This window comes from Dermochelys coriacea, chromosome 8 (genome assembly GCF_009764565.3).
Source record: "Dermochelys coriacea isolate rDerCor1 chromosome 8, rDerCor1.pri.v4, whole genome shotgun sequence".
Classification (NCBI taxonomy): Eukaryota; Metazoa; Chordata; order Testudines; family Dermochelyidae; genus Dermochelys; species Dermochelys coriacea.
The window spans coordinates 88,031,392-88,057,872 of record NC_050075.1 but is presented as its reverse complement, the minus strand read 5'-3'; the positions used below and the strand labels follow the sequence as shown (position 1 = coordinate 88,057,872).

At 39.8% G+C, this 26,481-nt stretch overlaps 1 protein-coding gene across 4 annotated transcripts in view; it reads left to right on the top strand.

Annotated features, from left to right (window-relative positions):
* LRRC7 (leucine rich repeat containing 7) overlaps positions 1-26,481 on the top strand; it is a 380,755-nt gene that overhangs the window by 80,113 nt on the left and 274,161 nt on the right. For all 4 annotated transcript variants that reach the window (XM_043490855.1, XM_043490857.1, XM_043490856.1 and 1 more), the window contains exon 2: positions 7,137-7,213. In XM_043490855.1, the coding sequence (XP_043346790.1) occupies position 7,213 (1 nt within the window). In that variant the 5' untranslated portion in view covers positions 7,137-7,212. The remainder of the gene's footprint in view (positions 1-7,136; positions 7,214-26,481) is intronic.

The window sequence follows — 26,481 nt, the reverse complement described above, 5'->3', positions numbered from 1 at the left end:
TCTTCCCTAAGCCGCATGCTAGCAACTGGGAATGAATGCTCCATTCCCTGGATGTCAGATGAGCTATTTGGGGAATCAATTCAACTCTTCTTTGCAATTGCAGAGCTAATAAAGGGGCTCCCTGTGTTGTCCCAAAAAATCTCCTCAAGGATCACGGCCTGTAATAGGGCATGATACAACTTGGCAAAGATACCTGCTCCTGTGCTGATGGCACACTTCACAAGAGCACAGACTTCCTCAGCAGCATTCCTGGCACAAGTCCCCATCCAAGACATCTGCAGGGCAGACACATGGGCGTCGATTCGTACATTTACATCACACTACGCCGTTACGTACAGGACAGACTAGATGCAGCATTTGGTAGAGCGGTGCTGCAGTTGGTGACCCACTGAACTCCGACCCCTCCTTCTAGGACAGACATGGGCGAACTACATCCGTGGGCTACATGTGGCCCGCGGGACTGTCCTGCCTGGCCCCTGAGCTCCTGGCTGGGTTGGCTAGCCCCCAGCCCCTCCCCGCTGTCCCCCCTCCCCTGCAACCCCAGTGCACTACACTGCCAGCACTCTGGCCTGCTGCTCCTACCGGGCAGTGGTCCGGCTGGGTCCGGCTGGGTGGTGGAGCTGCAAGCTCCTGCCACTCTGAGCATCATGGTAAGGGGGCGAGGGGAGGTTGGATAAGGGACAGGAGGTTTCGGGGGGCAGTCGGGACAGGGAGCAGGGGGCTCCGTTAGATAGGTGTAGGAGTCCTGTGGGAGGGCTGTCAGGGGGTGGGGGTGTGGATAGAGGTTGGGGCAGTCAGGGAGCAGGGGGGTTGTATAGGGGTTGTGGTCCCGGGGGGCAGTTAGGGGCGGCGGTGTAGATAGGGGTCGGGGCAGTCAGGGGAGAGGAGGGTTGATGGGGTCCCAGGGGGGTGGGTTGGGGCGGGGATCCTGGGACGGGACAGTCAGGGGACAAGGAGCAGGGGGGGTTGGATGGGTTGAGGGTTCTGAGTGGGGGGCAGTCGGGGCAAGACATGGGAGGGGGCGGGGACCAGGCTGTTTAGGGAGGCACAGCCTTCCCTACCTGGCCCTCCATACAGTTTTGCAATGCCGAGCCAAAAAGTCTGCTCACCCCTGTTCTAGGAGATGTTTGAGAATCGCCTACTTGAAATAGACATGAGCAAGCAATCTAAGTAAAAATGGTTACCCTCCTGCTCATAACTGTTTTTTGAGGTGTGTTGCTCATTTCCATATCAAGACCAACCACGGGCCCCTCTTTTGGAATACTCCAGCAAGAAGGAACTGAAGAGACAGCAGGTACCTATATACATACACCTCAATGAAAGTGCGACTCTAGGGGGCTCCACATCTGGTCCCAACAGGTAGGAGAAAAACCTTCTGACGACTATGCACATGACACGTACATACCTACTTGGAATGGACTTGAGCAACACATCTCAGAGCAACAGTTATGAGAAGATAGATAACCATTTTTTACGTAACTTTGATCTCAGTTAGGAAGATATCAGTTATACATTCTGGTTGAAGAATAACCGAGGAGCTTACTTTGTGTGAGTCTGCTGGAACAAAACTGTGAACGAATAAGTGCTTAAATATACCCTTGAACATGGGTCTCTTTGTTGGTTTCTTGATTTTCAAGTTCTTATGCTGCCACCGATTTTGCCACAATATCTGAGTGCCTTGAAATTAAAGTATGAGCAGTGTGTATCTGGAAAGTGTTCCCTTAGCATGTGGCAAATACTATACTGAATGGTAGATCTGGTGTTGGATCCCAGTGACCGTGAGCATAGTGAGTAAAGTTTTTTCAAGACGGGCCCCTGACTGGAAAAATCAGCATTACACAATTCATCTAAATCAGCTGTTGCGCCTCCTAACTAAACATATCAAAAATCTTCCCAGTATTCGTCCTGCATTAAAGAAAAGTTACACTCAACTTATGCCCCTCTCTGCATGTCTTCGGAAGCTGCCCTTTGGTTTTGAACATATGGACTAGTGTCATTTTTTGAGATTTTTTGGCTTTTTAAAAATTCATTCTTTTCAACTGTAATTGTTCTGGAAGATAGAATAAATATGATGATAAGAGACTTGGCTTTATTGCTGGTTTTAAAAAGTTGCAAACCTTTCAAAAAGTTGTTTGTTTTTGAAGCTTTAGAAAATAATAGATTTCAAAATGTTTTGTGAATTTTTTTTAAAATAGGCCTTTTTCTGACCAGAAATATTCTTCATTTGAAAAATTTTGACCAGTTCTATTTGATTTTTCTTTTGTTTTTAGTGTTCACAATAATTACTCTTTTAATGTGTGGATTTGTTAGTTTCTACATACACAGGCTTTGGGAGCTCTAGTTAGAATTTGTGCTGCTGAAATACGTTAGCTTTTGGTTTGGAGAAGAAATCAGATGATTTTAAGGGAATATTCAATTTTTCTTTACCCAATTTAGTGTACGCAGTAGGATTGTTTAGATTTTAATCTGAGGTTAAATGATATATATAACAAAATATCATCTGAAATTTATGGAACTGAAAAAGGCATGTTTTCAGTTATGTTATTTTTTCTATTGATTGACTAAGATTCTTACATTTCTATAGTTCTTTCATTTCCCCCCAAAAAACTGAGTTTTAAACCAAAAACTGATTCATCCACTTTGGGACTAAGTTTCCTTTTGTTTGTAGTCATTTGCTAGAAACATCTGGCTATCAGTTTCAGCTTGTGCTCCTTACTGAAAACCATTATATTATTACATTATATGCCATTTTCTGTCTCCTGTTGAATCTTCTGTTTTGAGTATTGATTGTTCATCTTATTGCCTATAGCAAATTATGTTCTACATATTAAGATTATAAACTTTATTTCCATATTGCTAAAATGAATTGAGATGTTTTGCTTATTTTTAAATAAGAATAAAATTAAGCTTTACAAAGAGTCATTCTTCTTTCTGAAAATGTTAACTGCAATATTTTTATTTATCAGTAGAGATGGAGCCTTCCATAGAGTAGCTGACTAGTTGATCTGTACAATGTGCAATTTAAAACAGCCTAACAAACAGGGAAATTTTTTAAGAAGCAAGGGATTTTACATATAGGTGAGTGGCTGGCTGCATCATAATAATCAGTACATTATGAGTCGTGCAATTATTATTAATTTAATTATTTAATCATTAACATTCTTTATTTATTTTTGAAAGAATATGACCTGAATATACATTTACAAGTCTAAGAATATCAATATATGCTCCAATTATGATGTGATCCACTGATCCTCATCTGCTTTTAGCATTTACTAGAAGTGAAGTGTCTCATGGATTATGAAATGCTATAAGAATGTATTATATTTAGTTTCTGGATTCCTATTGTTAGTATACAAACACAGGGCCTGCTTTTACTTCCACTCACTTCAGTGGGAGCACTTGGATTGTGACCTATGACATCCTACAAATAAAATCACCGGTATCAGGCGTTGGCCCTGATTCTCCTGTCACTTGCACTGGAGCCAGGCAATTTATGCTGGAGTTAAACCTGCAGGAGAAGAATCGGGACCAGTTTTTTTTTGCGGGGGGAGGGTAGGAAAATGATTGTGCAAAGAACCACAGTTATGTTTCTGTGCTTAACCGCCTCCCAGGTATTGAATCTTCCCAACCGAATAAAAATATTTAATTGAAACACTGATACTGTTTTTTTGAAATATATTCCATGTTGTTTTGTCAAGCCAGTTAATTTAATTAATTTTTCCATAAGCTTGGAACTTCCTAAAATAATAGAGGTCCAGATTCAGCATGCATTACAGAACTCAGTGGGACTACTCACTTGTTTAATGTTAGACACATGGGTGCTGGAATGGGGGTACCAGGGGACCATGGCTCCATCAATTTTTACTTGCCTTAAGGGTGAGCAGGGGCAGAGAGAAGTGGGCAGGGGGGAAGGAACAGTTTGGGGGAGGGCAGAGTGGGGGCAGGACCATGGTTCTGGCGATGGTGGCCCCCTCACTTCTAGGGAGCTTCTAGTACTCCTGGGTAGGCACATGCTGAATTGGGACCAGGGGCAGGACGGGGGGGGGGGGAATTATTATGGACTGTATTTGAGCTTTTTTTGAGGGTGGGGGGATTCTTTGTCTTATATGTTTATATGATCACACATGGTGCTACTGGTACACATGCTTCAAATACTACTAACATTTTGTTACACTGTACCACAGTACTTACAATGGATACAGCTCCAAATCTGTCAATGCTAATTTTTTTTATTTCATGTTTCTCTCTTTTCCCTTATTACAATTTAATTAATGTTGTAAATAAAAGACAACTACTTCACTGCAGCACACAAATTGGAGCTGGCATTCTAAACTTTACAGGTACACTGCTGAATTTCCTTGTCAGTAACTATTTTAGGTTAATTTATAGGAGAAGCAGTAGTGACACCTATCGTTAAGGGGGGGTCTAATATTTTCCATTTTAACCTATTTTTAGTTGTGTAACTTTCACTAAAATTATTCAGTGCTTCGTTTCTGCCTCAAATTGTTTTAAGTTTGAGAAGATCTATTGCAACTGTGTCTGAGATCGGAACTGGTGAAAAATAGATCATTGTACTTGTGTTTAAACACATTTCCTACCATAGTTTTGAACCATTCTAGCAGTTCGGAGGATTTGGGAGGAGGAGGGTGGTGTAAAGTTGAAATTTGTCAAGGATCTAGTTATAACCTCAAAGTAGTACCTTTTGCTATCCGAGTGAAATTTTGTTCAGATTAGCACGAGTTATATGCAGCAGGAACATATTTGTACATGCTCCATAAATTTAACTTTCTGAATGTTCCAACTGCATTCAGAATGCTCCCAGGCCCCACTGATGTGATCATGTAATTAAAAACTGTAGCATAATGTAGAGACGCAAGGGGGTAGAATTAAAGCTTTCTTTGGCATTTCTTAACTTTTAAGTGCTTGACTTTGCAACATCTTTTTAAATAACTTTTTTTTTTAGGGAAGCTAATAAAAGTATTATCAAACACTGCCATTTTGTCATTCAGGCTGGGACATAAAACACCTAAAGATTGATAGCCGAGAGCAACAACACTGGCTTTTCAAAAGGCTTTCAAATAATGTTACTATATGTATAGGCATTCTTTAAAAGCCTTTTGAAGAGTAATTTTCCCCTGGAGGTTCACTAGTGAGCAACAATATACTGTACTAGAAAGGAGACAGCATCTGTAGAAGACTTTTAAATGTTGCTGTTTTTCTTACCCACTTTATTCTTGAAATACTAGCAAAAATAAACAAACAAAAAACCCCTAATCCTTATACTTATTTTATTTTATTTGCTTGAGGTGTATTTTATTTTCAGGGTGTGTATTGAAGGTTGAGTGATTATAACTGGCTACATATGTATTGTTCTATTGTCAAATGTTAGTTTAAAGAATCTTGAAGAATAAATGAACAGCATCCTGGATTTAGTTACTGGTTTAGTTTTGCCTGGCTGGTTCTGTATTTTTTAGCCCTTTCAGTACTCCAGTGGCTGACCTGTTGAATGTCTCTAGGGTTTCCTATAGCTGGGCAGTCCCTTCTCATCCCCATGTACCTCTCTCCCCTCCCTGAATGCGTTATGGGTTAAATGCATCAATAAAGTTCATATTAGGTATAGCATTCTCTGGGGACGTTGTATGTGATTCACTTGTATCTAAGGAAGGTATATTTTGAAGCCTAAACAGACAGTGGCCCTTCTTCTTGTTTGTAGCAGGAATTACTTTATTGCCTTGAGACTAAAGCTGGTCAAAACTGGAATTTCTGCTCCACAGGCGATACTGACATTTCAGCATTTGTTTTCAACTGAGTCAGACCAAAACCAAAAAGTCTCAATTTCTCATTTCCTGTGAAACAAAATGTACATAAATAATGCATTTTGGCCAGACAGAATGCTCCATTTTGAAAGGCTTCATTTTGATTTTGACTTTGTTTCTTTATTGTAATGTAATATCAAATAAATTTCTTAATGAAAAGTTGTTTCAAAAGCAAAACATGAAAACATTGCCTTCTGATAAGGTTGAAACAGTTGTATGCAGTACAGTTGTAGCCGTGTTGGTCCCAGGATATTAGAGAGATATAGTGGGTGCCCAAGAAAAGATATTACCTCACCCACCTTGTCTCTCTTAAGGTTGAAACAGAACATTTGAACCTTATCAAAATGCCTTGCTTGTTTTTTTTCTAAATGAAATTTAATTAAAATCAACTTGGAAAGTTAATTTCTATGTAATGGCATTTTCTCACAAAATGTTACATTGGAAAATTTAAAACCAGCTCTATTTGTAAAACTTAGAAGTCAGAATTCCTGGAATTCTCTGTCCACATGTGGAATTTGCATGGCCAGAAATTCAGGTAGCTGCATGTTACCAAACCAAAGAAGCTGCCAAAATGATAACTAAAGAGGGTTGAATTTTTTTTTCAGAACTTTTTTCAAAGGAATTAATTTTTTTTTATGAAACCGTTTTTGAAACAATTTTTTTGGAAAGTTTATTTTTTGAAATTTTCTTAATATTTTTCCAATGGGAGAAAAAGAAAACAAAAACAAGAAAAAAAGCTTTTTTTCAAAACTGAAAACTTTTTTTATACCCCCCTCCTTTTCTCCCCTTCCCTTTTTCATAATATTTTAAGACAAGCTTATGATTTTTTTTGGATTCTGGAGGTTGGCAGTAGTGTTCCTGCCACTATTCCAACTCCCTCTATACACATTCCCAGCACTTTAAATATTCCCTCTTGTCTCTTCTCAGTTATCGTGGCATAGGAGTTTGGAGTGGATGGGTGAGACAAGGGAACACACTAGATCGTGGGCCTTACAGAAGGGTGAGAAAAGGATTGCTAATTGAACGATTTTGCACTGGACTTGAGATTTGGCCATCAGTGTTCCCATTTTTTTAGAAAATATCTTCTTCCCAACCCTCCTTCCTGCCCTTCCCCCCAAGTTTGCTGGTTTAGATTGAGTAGCCTCAGTGAAACAGTGGTGCATGTAACCTAACAGGTGGGAGGCTTCCCAGCATCACACATTTGTTATTAGGACTTCTTTCACAGTATTCTTTTCAGCACAAATTCTGACCTAGTTATACTCACATGGGGCCTGTTTAAACACAACTAATTAAAATTTACTTTTTTTTTTTTTAAAGGAACGCACTACGTGAAAAAAATATTGAGTTGGAATGATCGCTACCTAGACGTCTGCAGCTACAGGAACTGTTAGCAAGTAGATACTGCATTATTTTGCTATTCATAAGTATTTATTTAAAAATTAACAATATTTTTACAATCAGATCTGTTTAATTCTGAAATGGTGGTTGGCATTAATATTATCATTTTAATATTTAAACAAAGAGGGGAGAAAACATTAATGATTAATTTTAATAAATGAATTGATAACATTATTTTAGTGCTATATAATATATGGAGTGTCTCTTTCTGTCCTGCAGGATGTTAAGTTTCAACTTCTTTCAAGACACTCCTGCTCATTTTAATCTTAATTATACTCTTATTATTTATCCCAGTTAAATCCACTCAAGCCCTTGAAGCTATTCCAGGTTTATATCTGTATAACTGAGCTTAAAATGTTTTTCTGTATCAATTACTATTTCTCAGATCAGATCTGAGAAGACACATTTTGTGGAAAAGAGTAAGAAATATCTTTAAGTACATAAATACTAACAGGATCACCTCTGAAATGCCCATTAACATTCATTTTGCAATGATCAGCTTTTTACACTTGACTTGTAAACATTAAATATATTTTGGAAGCTTACGTTTTAATGAATCTCCATGCAGACAAAAAATACCAATATGCTAAAAGGGTTTGCTTTATTTTTATCATTACTTTATGACATTTTCAAGGAGTGAAATATGAGGGATTATTAGAGAACATATGACATTTAGATGAGTAGGAATAAGTGAATTAGGAAACTACTGCACTGAACAATAAGCAAGAATAAGTGACAGTTTGTCAGAAAAACCTTTTCTATTATCTTTATTGGATCCTGGTAATATGTTTAGACTTATTTTTCATACTTATTTTTTTTCTTTCTGAAATGTGATCTGTGTACTTTGATAATTATCCAAGTGGCAGCATCAGTTTGTCTGTTTTTACCCCATCTCAGAGTTTTTAATTTTCAAAAACTTGCAGAATTTGCAAGGATGAATTTGGTCAAATAGCTGTCGTTCAAATGCCCTGTAATCCAAACTCTGAAAAATGGGTGATCTAAGAAAATATGATAAAGTTTTGTACTCAAACATAAACACTAGATATGGTGGAAACTTTTGTGTCAGATGACAAAATATGCATACTGCATTTTTATTATTAAAGTTGTTCAACACACCTTGTTTCACAAAGGGAATTCCTTTAGAGCAGAGGTGGGCAAACTACGGCCCACGAGCCACATCCGGCCTGCGGAACCATCCTGCCCAGCCCCTGAGCTCCCAGTAGGGAAGGCTAATCCCCGACCCCTCCCCCCCTGCTCCCTCTCCCCTGCAGCCACGCTGGCAGCACTCTCCCTGCCACTCCTGTCGGGCAGTGTGGCAGGGTGGCGGGCTCCGGCATGGTAATGGGGCAGGGAGTGGGGGGGTCGGATAAGGGGCAAGGGGTCCTGAGGGGCAGTCAGAGGACATGGAGCAGGGGGCGGTTGGATGGGGCGGAGGTTCTGCAGGGGGGCAGTCAGGGAACAGGGAGCGGGGGAGTTGGCTGGGGGGGCAGTTGGGGCGGGGGTGTGGATAGGGGCCGTGGCAGTCAGTGGACAAGGAGAGGTGGGGGGACAAGAAAAGGGTTGAATAGGGGGTGGGTCCCAGGGGGCGGTTAGGGGCAGGGGTCAAGGAGCAGGTCGAGGGTTCTGAGAGGGGTGCGAAGTGGGAGGGGGCGGATAGGGGGCGGGGCCGGGCTGTTTGGGGAGGCACAGCCTTCCCAACCTGGCCCACCATACAGTTGCGCAAGCCCGATGTGGCCCTCGGGCCAAAAAGTTTGCCCAGCCCTGCTCTAGTGGCAAACTTCAATATAGGCTTGAAAAATCAAATTAACTTTGGAAATATGTCTTGCACTATTTATACAGTAATTTTAATGACAGCTATATAAAGAGACTGGGCTAGATTCTCAACTGTTGTAAATGGGCCTAGCCTATTGCAAAATGAAGTTAATGAAGGTCTGCTGATTTACGCTAGTTTGGGGAACCAGTTTCATGTCTAAGAAATGTAACTGAAATTGTATAATCTACTCCCAGTGAGGTACTTTCTCTTTTTTAAATAAAATATTAAGTTCTCCTCCTGCCACACCTGGATTTTTTAGTTAGGCTCCATCAACAAGTCAGATGTCCTGTATTTAGGGAACTGCCGCCTCCAACATCACACTTCATAGTTGGTCCCTGCCCGGTGAACCTGACATCAGGGTGAAATTCTGACCCACTGAAGTCAATGGCATTGGGTAACTCCACTGAATTCTGAAGAGTGAGTGAACAGCCTCTTGGATATAGTTAACTCCACTTGTATCTCAGTATGAGTTAGGCAGTATCTGACCCTGTATTGCTCTTAGCAGAACTTTGACAGTTGCTTTTGCTGTAAATTGAGAATGGAATTGTATTTTTAGGCTTGCCTATCAACACTTAGACAGTATGGCCACACTTTACACTGCTTTGCACCTTATGGACCCAATTCCCCATTGCATTATTTCAGGTTTAGATTGATGTAACTCCAATGGCTAGAACCAGTCTAAAACTGGAATAATTCATTTGTGAATCAGGCCCAGAGTTGTCATTACATTTATGCAAAGCGGATGTAAAACACTAACATCCTGCTTATGTAGGGTTTACATCCCTTTTTCATTCATTTTGCACAAGAGTAAATGGCTACACACAAAGTGTGAGGCAGTGGGTAATCAAGCCCACTTAGGGCCAGATCTAACAGAGCTTGGCTAATTTGCACCACTGCACTGAGCTTGTCCAGAGTTTTTGTATAAACTATTCTGTTTAATATGCAAGACATGACAGTTCATTTTATGAAGCAATACAGATTCAACCTGCAACTATATAGATTAATTTTTTGATGTAAATGTAGTTATTTTACCATTCATCTTTATTCTTTGTCTTGGATCGGATGAAATTATTTATAATTGGAGAAACAAAACAAGGAAGATGAAATGTCATGGGCATCCTTCTCCCTCTGAAAGCGGAGGAGGAATCCAGGGAACCTGTGAAATAACTTAGGCCTTAATCTTGTGAGTTACAATGTCTGTGGGACTCAGGGTAGGAACAAGGATCTGCCACTACACCAGGGGTGGGCAAATGTTTTGGCCCGAGGGCGACATCTGGGTGGGAAAGTCGCAAGCAGGGCCATGAATGTAGGGCTAGGGCAGGTGGTTGAGGTGCAGAAAGGAGTGCAGGGTGTGGGAGGGGATGCAGTGTGCAGAAAGGTGCTCAGGGCAAGGGGCGCAGGAGGAGTGTGGGATGTACGAGGGGGGTCAGGGCAGAGGATTGGGGTGCAGGAGGGGGTGTGGCATGCGGGAGGGGGCTCAGGGCTGGGGGTTGAGGTGCAGGGAGGGATGCAGAGTGCGGGAGAGGGCTCAGGGCAGGGGGTTGAGGGTTCAGGGCAGGGGGTTGGGATGTGGGGTGCAGGAGGGGTTTGGGTTTGGGCTCCCCCAGTGCTACCTCCCCTGAAGCTCCCATTGGCCGTGGTTCCCTGTTCCGGGCCAATGGGAGCTGCAGGGGGCAGTGCCTGCAGGCGAGGGCAGTGTGCGGAGCCCTCTTGCCCCCCTCCTTCCCCAGGGGCCACAGGGATGTGGTGCCAGCCGCTTCCAGGAGCAGCCAGGGCAGGCAGAGAGCCTGCCTTAGCCCCACATTGCCACAGGGGTGGCAATCCCGATGACAGATCCAAAGCCCTGATGGGCTGGATCTGTCGCGCAGGCCATAGTTTGCCCACCCCTGCTCTACACTGTAACTTTTAGGATGGGAGGGTTTGTGTGTGTGTGTGTGTGTGTGTGTATGGGGAGGGGACTTTTTATGAAACTACATCTAAAGCAATATTGATGACCATGTATTATGTGAAATATAAATTTATTATTAGAGATGTGTAGGGCCCTACCTAATTCACAGTCCATTTTGGTCAATTTCATGGATGTAGGATTTTAAAAATAATAAATTTCATTATTTCAACTATTTAAATCTGAAATTTCACAGTGTTGTAACTGTAGGGGTTCCGAACCGAAAAGGAGTTGTGGGAAGGTTGCAAGGTTATTATGGGGGGGGGGTTGGTACTGTTACCCTTACTTCTCCTCTGCTACTGGTGACTGCTCTGCCTTCAGAGCTGGAAAGCTGGAGAGCGGCACTGCTGGCCGGGAGCCTAGCTCTGAAAGTAAAGCCACCACCGGCAGCTGCACAGAAGTAAGGATGGCATGGTATGGTATTACCACCCTTATTCTGCACTGCTGCCTGCAGAGCTGGGCCATCAGTCAGTAGCCACCACTCTCCAGCCACCTAGTTCTGAAGTTCTATTGCCACCCTTACTTCTGTGCTGCTGCTGGCAGAGTGCTGCTTTCAGAGCTGGCACCCCGCCAACAGCCACCACTCTCTGGCTGCCCAGCTCTGAAGGCTGCGCAGAAATAAGGGTGGCAATACCACAACCCCCCTAAAATAACCTTGTGACCCCCTTGCAACTCCTTTTTGGGTCAGAATCCATTTGAGAAATGTTGGTCTTCCCCATGAAATCTGTATAGTATAGGGTAAAATACTTATGAGCGATGCAATTATACTGACTGAACTCCCAGTGTAGAGAGCACTGTATTGATGGGAGGGCTTCTCCCATTGACATAGCTACTGCCTCTCAGGGAGATGTCGTACCTACACCGACAGGAGAAGCTCTCCCATGCTGTAAATGTAGACAAGCGGTCAGTACAGTAGAACCTCAGGAATGGAGGTTGTCCATAACTCTGAAATGTTCGTAACTCTGAACATAACACAGCTCTGGTTCCAGCAGTTAACACTCCAGGCCAGGTTCCAGAGGCAGCTAGGCAGCTTCCTTGCAAGGTGGAAGCGGGGATGGTGGTGAAAACAGAGCATTCCCGCCTCCCCCCCACCCCGGGTGAGGGAACAGCACCTCCCCCCCACCCCACACACACACCCAGGCCAGGGGAGAGGGCATGAAAACAGCACTCGTGGCTTACAGGAAAGCAGTCAGACTCTAATGCTGCTCCTACTCCAGCTGCCTTGGGCTGGCAGCAGGGGCTCACAGCTTTGCCTGCAAATCTCAGCATCTTCAATTCCTAGGTGTAAGTGGGCGCCCTGGGGTAGCGCAGATGTGCCTACCCTTAAGATGCAGTATAGGCACTGTAAAGTATTTGATTTTTTGTGTGTCTCTGCTGATTGGTTACTTTTCACATGGTGTCCAGTAATGCTGGTGTTCGTATCTTTGAGGTTCTACTGTATTATGAGATCAACTGCTTTTCACCATAAAGGTGACATGAAGGGAAATCAAACTTTGATTTAGGCCCTTTTTTATTGCTTGATAAAAGAAGGCCTGACTGTTTGTTTTCCACTTCCTACCAAAAAAAAACCTGCATATTTTAATATTGCATATTCACATCTTGTCTGCAGTGTTTTAAGGAGACCACCACTTTAGCAGACTACCAATATCACTACTTACATCAAGCAAGTAAAACACAACACGCGAGGATGTGCTTTTTATTTAGAATTTTTATTTCACTCTGTTAAAATATATACATTTTAAAGTGTATGGTGACTTGCAAAATTATAGCCTATCCAATTTCAGATTTTGAACAACCCCCTGTATTTTGGTGTGGACTGGTGTGTAGTATTAATTATACATTAATGAGACAATGTATTATGCCAGTCTTGGATTCTGATGACATATTGTTAGTTTATCAGAGATAGAGTCAAACTTTTATAGTAACCTCAACCAAACTTATAAGTTTGCACTCAGTTGTATACATACAATATTTTTATCTATTCAAAACCCCAAATTTGCACTCAAAATATTTGCACGTGCCATATGAGAGGATGTGTGTAAACGCACAAGCTTGGGGGAGGGATTGCACTTCAGAATTGTGGGTATACATTTAAAGGCTATTTATGTGCATAAAACAATGTGTAGGCCTATTTTGTGTAATTTTTTAAAAATTGCTGAAACTGTGCCATAGGAGGTTAGCTGTGGCGCACTTCAAGGGATCTCCCAACAAGGTGAAAAAATTTCATACATTGATTTGTTAAACTGATTGTTTCAAAACTGTCCCTTTAAAAAGGAAAGAAATAATTAAAGGAACTTTGAGGGAACAATTTGTTCCATAATTCAGTAGGGATTTCTGCTTTGTAGATCAGAATGGCATTTATAGTAGTTGAATTTAAATCCAGAGGACAGTTACTTTGTTTGATCCGTTCTATCTTGTCTATATCATAAAAGATAAGTGTGTGACAATTAAATGTTTTATTATAATTCTGTCTATTGTAGATTATCATAAATCCCACAGTTTTTGTTCAATAAATCCCATGGTGATCTTGGTCTATGGGAATTTTCAAACTTAATACACTTCTTTATTTTTAGAGGGTATGTGTACATATATCCGTGCTTTGACTCCCAACTAATCTGAACTAGAAATAAACAAAAAGCGCTAAATACAGAACAATAGGTCTGATTCACCACTGTTTACTCTAGTTTTTACACTAGTATAACCATCAAAATTAATGACATGACATTAGTAACACTGGAGAAATGTCATGATGAATCAGACCCAATAGGTGTTTTACCTTCTGGCTAGGATGTGAACAGGGAGAAACATTCCTTAAAATTATAATAAACTGGTTGAGGTCTCAGATGAGATGCCATCTTCTGTTGCCTATTCGCCCACCTTTCCCACAAGCACCTTCACGCTTTCTGGCATGTAACTCTTACACATGAAATGTCTTCTGCATTCTATTCTGTCATCTTTCAAATCCTCCCTCAAGACCCATTTCTACTATGATGCTCACAGTAAGTTGCTAATGGATAAAGACCAGGCATGTGACCAATAAGGATTACTAATATCATTAATATCTTTTTTTAACTAAAACAAATTTTTCTTACTCAAAACTAGCTAATTGTACACCTAGATAACCATATTCAAGAGACAATGTGGATTAGGTAATATCTTTTATTGGACCAACTTCCATTGGCAAGAGATACAAGCTTTCAAGCTTCTCTCTCTCTCCCTAGCCAACAAGACATTGGTTCAGTAAAAGATATTACATCACGCACCTTCTCACTCTAATATCCTGGGACTGACACATCTACAAGTACGCTGCATATGTTTTTCTTACTAACAAGAACTTTTTATCCTTTCTGGTTACTTTTGCCCTTATTTTCAGTTTCCCACACCCTCCGTTTCTGTTTTGCCTACTTAATGCATCTTTTTTTAAACTATATTGCCTGTTGCAATGAGTTGACAATGCTTGGTTACTGTATTTTTGTTCAGGGCCTCTCACAGAGGGCCCCCAATTTCACTGAAGCCTCTGAGTGCTGATGCAATACAAATAAGTCTTCATAATTATACCAGGTTTTATGGGGCACTGTTGTTTTCACTGATTTTTTTGAACAGTGGGATGGAAAGTTAAGGGAAGAAAATAAATTGTCTTCACTCATCTGAAACTGATATCTCAGCTGCAAATGCTTCTGTTGATTCACTTACATTCTCTTGTTCCTTCAAAAAAATTTTAGACAGCTCCCACTGAGAGGATGACTGTACATGTAGGCTAAACATGAAATCCTTTACTTTATTATAAATTAAAAAGAAATCAGCCAATGCCTCTAAGAAGAAACATTTTCCTTCTAAAATTCAGGGTAACAGTTTTTAAAATATTGGAAGAATCAGAAGCTTTCATTTACACCAGTGCAAATCTGGAGAAGCTCCATTAATTTAAGTGGAATTGGTGTACTTGTCTGTAGATTGTGTCTGTGTGTTCACACAGGGCTACAGGATTCAAATTTAAAAGGAATAATGGTACTCTTTTTTTTTTTTTAACTCTCTGAGCAACATTGAGCATAGGAAATAGCATGGAGTAGTTAGAAAGACAATGAATAGACTAAAAAAAGTGAGTCTGCCATAGGTACTCGGAGTATAAGAAGTGCAACTGTACAGCTTTGTAATATTAAAACAGCTGTCATTTTTTCTGATATGGCAAATACACTAACTTTTTCATTAATATGTTGTTATTATTGTATTGTCCCCTAAAACACAAGTAATGAATGAAGTATGTATGTACATCCTTAGAACATGAATAGCACTGGCCATGTTAACTCTTGCAAGTTGGCATTTGGACCAATCACCAACTTAGAGATACTTATGTCTTCCTTTTAATTAGCCATATGCAAAGTGTACAAAGTGCAGAATTTTCAAGAAGGAGAAATATCAGAGGAGGTATTTTTCTACTTGTCTATAAAATAGTTGCATTTTGAGGTAATTGCATCCAGTGTGGATGAAAAAAATAACTAAACTAAACTTTTAAATGTTTTAAGATTCCTTTTCTGACTCCTTGTTTCTCTATCTGACTGCCTGCAGAGTTTGATATGTGAGATACAAAAATATTTTTTTAAATGAAACCAGAGGCCCTATTATTTTCTAACTTGGGTGTAAATCTGGAGTAAAACCACTAGTCAATGAAGTTACATCAGTATAAGTGGAAGGAGAATTGAGGCCCAAGAATTTATCTGTTTCAGATCTAAGGGTCAGATTCTCCTTGTTGACAGGTTTCAGAGTAACAGCCGTGTTAGTCTGTATTCGCAAAAAGAAAAGGAGTACTTGTGGCATCTTAGAGACTAACAAATTTATTTGAGCATAAGCTTTCGGAAGTGAGCTGTAGCTCACGAAAGCTTATGCTCAAATAAATTTGTTAGTCTCTAAGGTGCCACAAGTACTCCTTTTCATTCTCCTTGTTACAACTGAAGAGAGGAGGGAGTACAAAGGAGCTGTTTGGGCCACTGCAAACCTGAGGCCAGTTCTGTATAGGCCCAGTCCCTGGCATAGTTTAGAGCAGCCTTAGCCTCTTTAAGCTGTAACCTAATGCTCTAAATAACATCAGCTGCAAATGGCTTCCCATGGCTGATCCAACAGCTCGGGATAGCTAAAGTATAGAGCACTCCGTCTGTGCCCTAGACTATGCCCTGCAACAGGAGCTCATAGCATGATAACAAAGGAAGTCACTGTAATTGCACAATATCACTTTAGTGTCCTGTCCCCACCCGCCACCCCACCCCAGCAGAGGAAGGAGGAGTTAACATTTCACTTTTGCCTCTCAAGCCATCTGTTGTTAATTTGCGGATTTCTCATTGTGACAGAGGCGGGAAAGTATTTGAAAGCCCTTTGCTGACTGGAATTGACAGAACTTTTTACATTCCTTTTAAATAAGGAAATTCTGCCTAGCTTTTTATTTTAAAAGTTTGTAAATGGCTATTAGGTGACTATAAACAGTTACCTAGAATACAGTAGCTGCTCCTGATTCTCATCAGCTGAAATTTATTTTTGTTTTCCATATTAAGTGGTCATGAAATAAATAAAAATTGATAGCCTGTAAACTTGCCCTTGCACTCTTTCTGTGCTTAGAAAGAATAGTTAAATATAATGTCTGACAAAAAGGAGGCAATGGTGTACATGTAAAACCTTCAGTTTACGAAGCACAGAGAGGAAGCAAATGCAAGCATGCCAGAGCTAGCCATGATGTCAAAGGGGAAGAGAACTCTGGTGAAAAGATGTGTATTCTGCATAGCTTTGTTGATTCTCATAATTGAGTGCAGATTTTCTCATGGATCCCTTACATATACTGACATGGTAGAACCCACTCCTCACCTCTTCCACAAGTCCACCTTCCCTGCATAGCTAAAAGGGACATGCATGGAAGATGCAACTAGATGTTTTCACCAGTAGTAGCAATGGTATAACTTTAAAAGAATTCACACTGGGAGTTTGACTCCATTTTCAATTTGAGGAAACTTAATATAAAGAAGCAAAATATGTTTACATAATATATTATGTAATATGCTAATAGTATAATAAATTGCAATATCGCATGTAACTTAATGGTGAATTTGAGAAAAGTAAAAAGCTTAATTTGATTAAGGAGAGGGAACAATGGATTTTTCAGATCTTTTATCAATCAAGTTAAGAGCCCTTTTAAATATACCTGAGTATTTCTTTCTTAATAAAATTATCCATCTGAAGTTTTGATTGAAAAGTATTATTATTATCATCCAGATTTAAACCATAAAGTGAGTTCTGCTGGCATTATAGTCTGTTTTAAAGACTTTTTTTTTTAAATGGCTATCCAGTCTGAAAATGGGCATTATGGAAGCTTGTACCAGCTACAATTTAAAATTTTCTAGGAAGATAATTGGTGGTCATCTTTTTCAATAGGCCTAGAGATCTTTCATTTAACAACAAAATAACTTTAATTAAATGTTTACATAACTAACACAACAGCAACTAGGTCCTGGTGTTGATTGCAGCCCACAGTCCAGAACCCTGCCTTCCGAAATGGAGGATGACCTTTTCTCTTTGCAGCTAAACCCATCCTTACATAACAACCACTGTTCCACACATCGTTCTATTTTAATAAAAAAAAAAGAATAGGACTGAGAAGGCTGCATATATATATATATATATATATATATATATATATATATATATATATATATGCTTCAAAGCCCCAGTCTTGGTTTCGCCAATATAGTAGTACTGCACCTAATTCCTGAACTGACATTTTGCTGTAAACTGAACCATGTGTACAGAAACGGTGCTGCAAATCTGGTTCTAGCTTTGAATGCTTTGAAATATTCTTTAGTGCTCCTTATTGCTCCTCCTGAAGTTATGTCTGGTAGGTGATCTCTAGTCCCTCCTTTAGAAGCAGCAAAATAGCTGTTGTCAGGGTGTTGTTCCTCTTCTCCGTTATACCATCTGCTTCCCTTAATGAGAAGGAGAAATGGGCTTCATGCTAAACTGTGTTCAAATTTTATTTTTTCTCATTCAGGCTGAAATTGAGAAGTTCACATTTGGTCCCAGATGTGGATTCAGTGGCAATGAGTTCGTTGGATTCTGAGCAGCAAATATCCATACGCTTCTTAGCTGGCAACGCTGTGTTCACCTACCCATCCCTGTGGGAGCTGCACTCTTGTATGGAAAAGGGGTTTCTTAAAGTTTCCATTCTTTCCAGGCTCACAAACTGTGCAGACTCTATCAAAATCAGTACTGTCCACAGGTGACAGCAGGAAACTCTTGGGTGAAAAGCACTGTCCACACCAATTATTAAGCTAAACTAATGTAAAGCTTTGATAAGGAAACTTTAAGACAATATATTACCATCTTAATCAAGCTAAAGCATAAGTAAAGCAGATCGAACAGGATACAGCAATCAATAACCGGGGGTGCATGTAGGCTGTTTCTGTCATTGTCAGATCCATGCTGGTTTGATCTGGTGTAAGTCCTGCCTCGCTTCCCACCCTCCCCCCACATCCTTTCATACTTTGCTTCATAACATCACACAAATACAAATTATTAAAACTACATCATCTATAAATATTTCATTCTAAATATATTTCTAATATATTTTTACTTATCCTGCTAAAACTCTAATTGGTATTCCTTATCTATCTTTTTAAACCACTGCTTTCATATATTTATTATTTCTTACAACTCTTCTATTATTGTTATTTATCTCAGTTATCTGCTTTTTGTGTCCTTGGAGTTGCTGGCTAGTTCTCCCTAGTCTGTTTCATTAGGGAGCTCTACATCTAGCTAATAAATCAGACATTTGTCTGGTTGCTTCGCCCTATTATCTATACAGACCGAGGATCCACTGTAGATAAGACACAAACCAACTTTCTGATTTTTTACAACCTTTGAAATCTGTGTGAACAAGAAACATGAAAAGCAGAAAAGTTCCCTTTTACATTTTCTTATAACATCTACTTCTATAAGATTATTTAACATAAATTTATTAAGTTCATTGTACATTTCTTTACAAAAGTATTAAATATATCTAGGGTCTTTGCACTAACTACAGTCAATAATAAGGCCACTTCACTGGCTGGCACTATTCATTTTATCTGCATCCACTTCAGTCATATGCAACAAGGATTTCTGTTTCAAACTCTTCCATCATTCCGCCACATTCCCCCAAACCTTACTCCTGGTTGTGTTTTCCAGCTGTCCATCCTTAGTGAGTTTATATGTGTAGTTCAGGTATCTGGAATTGCTGTGAAAATTCTTTGATTGCTCTTAAATAAATCTATATATCTATACCATATAGTGGTATTCTTAGTAGGTATGGAGCAATTGTATTTAACACTTATGTTATTTTTATTTGTACATTACATAAATTACAGAACAACACCCAAACTTGGAGTTGACTGCAGCCCCTGCATTTCAGAACCCTGCCTCACAAAGACGAAGATGACCTATACACAGAACAAATTTACAATACCACCAAATTTACAATACCCTAGGAGTGGTCAGTGAGTAGGGTTGTACAGTTAAGGCTCCACCCATTCTCTGTCCCTCCCTGTACATTCCTCACCTACCTCTGCAGTTAAGGGAGGGAGCAAATGGACCACTAATCTCTTTATCATGAAAGTTGAACTTACAAATGTAAAATTATGTACAAAAATACCTGCATTCAAAAATAAAACTATGTAAAACTTGAGAGCCTACGGGTCCACTCAGTCCTCCTTTTTGGTCAACCAATCACTGAGACAAACAAGGTTGGTTACAATTTGCAGGAGATAATGCTGCCTGCTTCTTGTTTACACTGTCACCTGAAAGTGAGAACCGGAGTTCACATGGCTCTGGTGGAGCTGGTGTTGCAAGATATTTACATGCTAGATGCACTAAAGATTCATATGTCCCTTCATGCTTCAACCACCATTCCAGAGGACATGCTTCCATGCTGATGATGGGTTCTGCTTGATACCGATCCAAAGCAGTGCAGACTGATGCATGTTCATTTTCATCATCGGAGTCAGATGCCACCAGCAGAAGGTTGATTTTTCTTTTTTGGTGGTACGGGTTCTGTAGTTTCTGCATCAGAGTGTTGGTATTTTAAGACTTCTAAAAGCATTCTCCACACCTCGTCCCTCTTAGATTTTGGATGGCACTTCATATTCTTAATCCTTGGGTCAAGTGCTGTAGCTATTTTTAGAAATCTCATATCAGTACCGTCTTCGCATTTTGTCAAATCTGCTGTGAAAGGGTTCTTAAAATGAACATGTGCTGGGTCATCATCTGAGACTGCTATAACATGAAATATATGCAGAATGTGGATAAAACAGAGCAGGAGACATACAATTCTCCCCCCAAGGAGTACAGTCACAAATTTAATTGACACATTTGTTTTGATGAGCGTCATCAGCATAGACGCATGTCCTCTGGAATGGTGGCTGAAATACGAAGGGATATATGAATGTTTAGCATATCTGGCATGTAAATACCTTGCAACGCTGACTACAAAAGTGCCATGTGCATGCCTGTTCTTACTTTCAGATGACGTTGTAAATAAGAAGTGGGCAGCAGTATCTCCCGTCAGCATAAACAAACTTGTTTGTTTTTAGCAATTGGCAGAATAAGAAGTGGGACTGAGTGGACTTGTAGGCTCCAAAATTTTACGCTCTTTTGTTTTTGAGTGCAATTATATAACCAAAAAAAATCTGCGTTTGTAGGTTACACTTTCACGATAAATAGATTGCACTTCAGTACTTGTATGAGGTGAACTGAAAAATATTATTTCTTTTGTTTATATTTTTTACAGTGCATATCTTTGTAATAAAAAATAACATAAAGTGAGCACTGTGCACTCCATATTCTGTACTGTAATTGAAATCAATATTGAAAATGTAGAAAAACATCCAAAATATTTAATAAATTTCAATTGGTATTCTATTGTTATAAGTGCGATTAATTTTTTGAGTTAATCACATGAGCTAACTGCGATTAATTGACAGCCCTAATAGTAATATAAAGTGAGCACTGTACACTTTGTATTCTGTGTTGTAATTTAAATCAATATATTTGACAATGTAAAAAGCATTCAAAAATATTTTAAATAAATAATTCTGTTATTTTTTAACAGCATGATTAATCACTATTAATTTTTTTAGTTGCTTGACATCCCTAATTGCAACTGAAGTAATATGACATTGTAACAAGCTGGTCTTCTCCCTAGCACCCAAAAGGACCCACAGCCACACCCAGAGTCTTTCCAGTCAGTTTTATTTTCCCAACATAAGCAAAACTAACAAAATCAATTCCTCAACCCACTCTAGGCTACATCTCCTGTACTATCCCCTTTAACTCTGTCCTTCCTGCTTCAGGGTTTCCTGCAGAAATCTTCCATGCTCTGTTCACTGAGCACTCTCATGCCAGGCTTTCTCTTTGGAGGCTTTTTCCCCCCGCAGATTCCCACAGCTTCCCCTTCCCAGGTGACTCTGGCAGTCTTTCTGCTGCTCCTGCTTCACTCACCAGGTCTCACTCTGCTCTAGGCTTAGCGTGCTCTACTTTAAACCTGATTGGGATAGCTGACCAGTTGGGGCCAGTCTCCCTGTGTGACATCTTCAAGGTGAAGCTCTCACCTTTGATTCACTCCTGAAATCCTCCCTATCTCCTGCCTCCAGTTCTCTCACTGATTTCTTCCAAGAGAAAATTGACAAAATATGACATGAACTTCTCTCTCCTCTCTGCTTGCCTTCTTCTCCTCCTTCCTTCTTCCCCCACTACAACTCTCTCCTCCTCTTTCCTATCACAAATGCGAACATTTTGTCTGCTCTCCTCATCTAATCCCTCCACTTGCCCCAAAGACCCCATCCCATCTCCTGATCTCCCTTGCAACCTACTGTCATTCCCTCCCTTACTCTTCTCCTTAATCTCCGACTCTTGTATCACCTCATGATACAAGCATATATAGTATCTCTCGTCTTTAAAAACCTGTCTTTGTCCATACACCCCATCTCCCTTTTCCTTTTTATCACTAAGATCCTTGAATGCCTTGTTTACAGTCACTATCTGGAGTTCCTCTCCTCCAATTCCATTCTAGACCCTCTCCTTTGCAGTTTCTACCCCTTTCAAACCACTGAAGCCACTGTCACCAAAGTCTCTGATGATCTTTTCCTAGCTGAAACTCAGAACCAGTACTCCATCCTCACCCTCCTTCAGTTGTCATAGAATCATAGAAATGTAGAACTGGAAGGACCTTGATAGGTCATCTAGTGTCCATTCCTCTGCAATGAGGCAGGACTAAGTATTATCTAGACCATCCCTTACAGGTGTTTGTCTAATCTGTTCTTAAAATCCTCCAGTGATGGAGATTCCACATCCTCCCTAGGTAACTTTTTCCAGAACTTAACTATCCTTACAGTTAGGAAGTTTTTCCTAGTGTCTAACCTAAATCCCCCTTTCTGCAATTTAAGCCCATTACATCTGGTCCTGTCTGCAGTGTGTAAGGGAACAACTTATCATCATGCTATTTATAACAATCTTTTATGTACTTGAAGATTGTTACAATGTCTCCCCTCAGTCTTCTCTTCCTCAGACTATGCAAACCGATCTATTTCAATCTTTCCACATAGGTCACACTTTTAAGACCTTTCTAGATGCCTTTGACACTGTAAACCATGCTCTTCTTGAAATTTGTCCATTAGCTTCTTTCTTTATTAAGTCAATGTTATTCTTTCAAGTATAGCCCTTGACACTAACTATAACTTTGGTGCTTTTTCCTGTTCTTCTGTGACATCCCCATGTGGGAAGAGATTCCCACAAACATCCACAAAGCTACCTCATCATCCTCCTTCAAATCCCTCCTTCAAACTCTTTTTCTAGAAGGTCTACAAAAAGTTGACAGTGGTGAGGCTGCTGGTGGCCAATAAGCATCTCATTATTTTCTTGTATTATTGTCTGTCTGTGTCTCTGTCGGGTCTGAATAGCAGTCTGCATGATGAGACACTGCTTAGGCAACTAAAAATGTTCCAAAACTTTAGGGTATATACCCTACATAACTCTCTGTATGTCCGGGCAGTGGTTGCCACATCTACACTGCTGTTTTTAGTAGTGTTGTGTCCTGCTGGTGGAGTTTTGTCCTGCTACAGTGAAAGGCTGCAGCTCCAGCAACTCCCTGCTGCCAGTCTTTCTCTGCTGCCAGTGTTTTTCATTGCTGCATGTAGCTACGCTCTGCAACATGGATGCAGCCTGCTTTTCACTGTGGCTTGTAGCTACTCATATCCTACGTGCCACCACCAGTGTAGACAATATCTTACAATGTAAGCTCTTTTGGGCAGGGACCATCTTTTTGTTATATCTTTGTACAGTGCCTAGCACAATGGGATCCTGATCCATAACTAGGGTTCCTAGTCCTAGGCACTACTGTAATACAAATAAATAATAACAGTGAACACAGTTCAGGAAAAGTGTTCATAAGAGGACTTATAGATTGAATACAGCAAATTTCATATTCTGTCAGTGTCAGTTAGCAATTATAGTTAGTGTCAAGGGCTATATTTGAAAGAGTAACATTGACTTTGATAAACGTCTGGAGTTACTGTCACCAGAGTAGACAGTACTACACCAGAAGTTTGTGTATATTTATGAGTGGATGCCAGTGGACCGCCTCTGTTTTCTTATAGCTAAGAATTAATCAAGCAAGTGAGTGGATGCTAAAATCTTACTCTGTGGTTTGTCCATGTACTTCTCTGTGTTGTTTCAAACAGCAAAAACTTACTCTGACTTTTAGCATTTATGATAATTACTTAAGGAAAGTATCTTGGTCTACTTGTGTACAATCTCTAGCGGAAGAATGCCTGGTCATCTAAATGGGCTGAGACAAGGAAGGGCATTATGTTTAATAAGAGTGGATAATTTAGCAATTAAAATTATGACTCCAGGACAAAAGCACCAATGAGCAATGGAAATACAGTAAAAGCAAAAAGGACTCATACTTGCTGGGAGAAAAAGTACCAACAAGACTGTATCTTCCAGAATTATTCTGGAAGCAACAGTTACTAAAAGACCAAGTGACCTGTCGCATCAGGCAACTACTGTATTTTTCAACTGAAAGAACTAGACATCAACTTTGGTTGGTAAGTCCAACCCATGATGAAAATGACAAAAGTTGTCACCAAAGATAAGGGTAAGAGAGACTGCATAATTGGGCATAAAAGGACTGATTATACTCTACAAATTCCTGGACCTTTTTAAAAGCTTGACATTCCGGTATTCTAAATCTCAGCATTTGATAGCACAGCTGTGAGAAAAAACAGAATGTTTGTACCGTAAGAACAGCATCTGAATTGATTTAAACACCATTGGAACAGATTAATTATGAGAGGGAACATATTTAAGAAAATGTAGATATGGGGTCTCTACTGGTGGGAAAAACAATAACTATTTTAAAGTTAGATTAATAAGCAAGTAGTTATATTGAATACTCAGGACCACTTTTTGTATCCCATGAATGAGAAATGAATTTAATTCCTGCAGCCTTTCATGAAAACGACTCTTTTAGACTTATTGTCATTGGGTTCACAGATTTCAGAATCCATTATTTTTAGGCTGGGAAGGATTAGATTTTTATTAGTAAATGTTGGCAAACATTAATTTCAGCATACACACAACCCAGCAAAAATATTTCCGTCACTGATGATAAAAATGTATAGATAGGCAAAGTAAGAAAAATGATGCTTGATAAATCAGTTGATTTATGGATATTTATTTTGTATATTTTAACATGTGATGTTGACAATTTGTGTTTTAATGGTTATGAAGCTTAAGTTTTTGAATTGCAATGTCTACCATCATTAATTATTGTCTGACCCCCATAATTTCCCACAACAGTGAACATTTAAATTGATCAAAATGAAAAAGGCTATACCCCATAATTTGCACAATTGTGAACATTTAAATAAATAAATAAGTCTTAAAAAATATTTAAAAATAAACATATAATTGGTCAAAATTATACAAAAATTGAATTTTGCCTACCCTAATTAACTGGTGATTTTATGTGGCTGATTGTATTTGTTCTGTGCTTTTTCCATAGCTGCAAAGATGATCATAATAAGTCTTAGTGAGAATTCATTCTTTCCATCAGAGCGGGGTAAATTCATGACTGATATAACACCACTGGAGTGTTTTACCTGAGTTGAATTTGGCCCATTCAGCCAAATTGCAAACCTGGGGTAAACATATGTATGTCACTGGTCAAATTCATCAGTGGTATAAATGGCGATGAAGTACATATATCTAAATTGGTCAGAAAATGAAATAAGTGGTAGTGTAACTTGATTAATTTTAGGTTTCAGAGTAGCAGCCGTGTTAGTCTGTATTCGCAAAAAAAAAAAAAGGAGTACTTGTGGCACCTTAGAGACTAACAAATTTATTAGAGCATAAGCTTTCGTGAGCTACAGCTCACTTCATCGGATGCATTCAGTGGAAAATACAGTGGTATTTTGGAAACCCATTGTTTCATGTTCTCTGTGTGTGTGTATATAAATCTCTCCTCTGTTTTTTCCACCAAATGCATCCGATGAAGTGAGCTGTAGCTCACGAAAGCTTATGCTCTAATAAATTTGTTAGTCTCTAAGGTGCCACAAGTACTCCTTTTCTTTTTGATTAATTTGATATTCAGAGAGGTAATAGGACAGCTTACATGATGGAGTGGAAAGTATTTGGAAGAGGCACATTGCTGGAAAAGTTTTTTTCCACCAAATGCATCCGATGAAGTGAGCTGTAGCTCACGAAAGCTTATGCTCTAATAAATTTGTTTAGTCTCTAAGGTGCCACAAGTACTCCTTTTCTTATTGCTGGAAAAGTAACCAACAAAAGGATGTAAGTTAAACCACTTCTCCCCTCCCTCAGTGTGCACACACGCACTTTATTTTACAACCTGCCTCTCTGTCTTTTTCTCTCCCTACCACCACTGGCTGAACATGTGCCTGTTAAAACATGCATTGTTGATCTGGAGGTGCTGCTTGAAGAGGGAGCATCCTACATAGCCAACTTTCCTCTCTGAGGTGTTCCCCAGCACATTTCCTGATCTCCTTGTTGCATAGCAAAGGAAATCAGTAGACCTGCACCCATCAAACTTAGAACACAGGGTTGCCATTCTAAGCAGGACTAATATAAACTGAGGATAATGCCCATGTATTTTTCTTAATGCAGAGTTCAATTTCATAAACAGCTGAAGGGACATTTTTCTGCCTTAATAACATAGACAATTGCCCTACTTTAATAGTGATCCCATAGAGCCCTATAGAGGCAATATAGATGCATCTCAGGCAACCAAAGGAGATGGTTTGGTTTCTAATTCCCTGTTCTCTTTTATAGTGGTTGTTATTACTTTGAGACCTTGCAGGCATTTTGCAGGCAGTAAAATGGAAAGCTAATGTATCCTGGAAATTTTACAGTTCTCATACTAAACTCATACTGACCGGCATAATAAGAAAGGGTAGCTCCCAGCAGCTTCCACAACAGAT